This window comes from Melampsora larici-populina (assembly GCF_000204055.1).
Source record: "Melampsora larici-populina 98AG31 unplaced genomic scaffold MELLAscaffold_70, whole genome shotgun sequence".
Classification (NCBI taxonomy): domain Eukaryota; kingdom Fungi; phylum Basidiomycota; class Pucciniomycetes; order Pucciniales; family Melampsoraceae; genus Melampsora; species Melampsora laricis-populina.
The window spans coordinates 293,719-295,384 of record NW_006768834.1 but is presented as its reverse complement, the minus strand read 5'-3'; the positions used below and the strand labels follow the sequence as shown (position 1 = coordinate 295,384).

At 45.0% G+C, this 1,666-nt stretch overlaps 1 protein-coding gene across 1 annotated transcript; it reads left to right on the top strand.

Annotated features, from left to right (window-relative positions):
• Nucleotides 1-666: 666 nt before the first annotated feature.
• MELLADRAFT_112744 (uncharacterized protein) lies at nucleotides 667-1,463 on the top strand (the record flags this gene model as incomplete). Its single annotated transcript, XM_007417279.1, has 2 exons — nucleotides 667-1,362; nucleotides 1,428-1,463. 2 exons carry the CDS (start codon nucleotides 667-669, stop codon nucleotides 1,461-1,463), a joined length of 732 nt encoding a protein of 243 aa, XP_007417341.1.
• Between the last annotated feature and the right edge of the window lie 203 nt (nucleotides 1,464-1,666).

Genomic DNA, 1,666 nt, shown 5'->3' with positions numbered 1-1,666 from the left:
CTGGATGCGATTTGGGAAGAGGCAGGGAGAGCGTTGTCAATTTTTTATTTGGTCTAACTAGGAAGTGAAGCAAACCTAGTGGTTAAGTTTGGGGATGAGGGAGTGAGAGTGTTGATGTCTATTCTTAGTCTAAGTAGGCAGTGAAGGACTTTCAGAGTCCTATAATGTGTAGGAGAGGACCAGATTGATACCATAAAATAATTAAAAACATGTTATCATGTAGAATTAGGTTACTGATGAGGATTGGATGAGTTTGAAACCAAAGCTCTGTCATCCATTCATAACGATCAAAGCGTTCTCTGGAACGCGGACACCGCTCGCTATAAAACAGGGTGGACATTCATCCTATCAAATGAATCCCAGGAGATAGTGGCTTTGCATTGTTTGAGTTTCATCCCATCCTAACAAATCACCTGGGATTCATTTTTTAGGCTTCAAAGCATACTCGCAGAAAGGGTGAAACCTCATCCTAACAAATCAATCCCAGGAGATAATGGGATTGCTTTGTTTGAGTTTCATCCTAACAAAGAACCCATTACCTCCTGGGATTGATTCGTTAGCACAAAAAACCACCAAAAAGCATGGGTGAAACCACGCGTATGACGCTTGTGAGAGTAGGCGGAACCACCCAAAAAAAAACTCACGCCCGCCTACCCTTAAAGGTCCATGTGGTTACTCGCAGATTATTGGGCATCATACCTACACCGAAAGATAAACATGGAGGCACCTCTCGCGGCACCAGCACAATCCGAACCTCCACATTCCAATCTACCTGACTATGATCCAACCAAAACGTCCACCTCGCAATCTGAGTTTCTCACGGATACCGAGGTTGCTCAAACGGAAACCGCTCTAGCGACATCGCCTTTGGAATATGTGTCTGATTCCGACCCGCCTCCAACAGATTCAGAGTCTGCGCAATTGGAATTGCCTCTATCAGATCCTGCTAATTTCATGTTAGATGTTATAATTCCGGAGAGTGAACTTGAGCGCGAGGATTGCATTGCCAACATAACCGACGCCATCCTTGCTGAAGGCATGACCCTCAGGGAATTTATAATGACGGTTGAGCCATCGGCCTCCACCCTTTTCAGATCCAGCCCGCATCCGTCTCAAAGCTTGATTGTCCATAGGACAGTCAATATCATCAACTTTATCAATAGCCAGCACATGACCATTTACGATTTCTTGCTCGCCTTACTTACACGCGGCGAACCTGAAATCTTTCTGCATCAACGGCAGTTCCGTGGAACTGGATGGTACTCCCAGAGGGCGATTCGCGGCGTGTTCATAGGCATGCAAAACCTCATTTACGGCGCCGGGAATCAGGAATCTGTGTGGCGTGATCTCATTCAAGCTGAGGTAAGCAAATGAACCTGATCAAAGCGATGTCCATGCTCTCTAACCTGTTTCTTGTTTGCTGTCAGGCTGATGCGCTATCAGTCCATAATTTTACAGGTTGACTTTCTTTCCATCAACCCTTATCCTTGGTAAATTGAGGTAAGTTCATTGTTCTATCTCATCTTCATTGGTGTCAAACATATCTCTTGCAACCCACACTTACGGTGATTTTGCGGCCAGATGACCACCCGGAGATGAAAATGATAATGCATTATCTTTATGTTCCCTTAGGAGCACAAACTGCAGATTGACCTTAACGGAATAT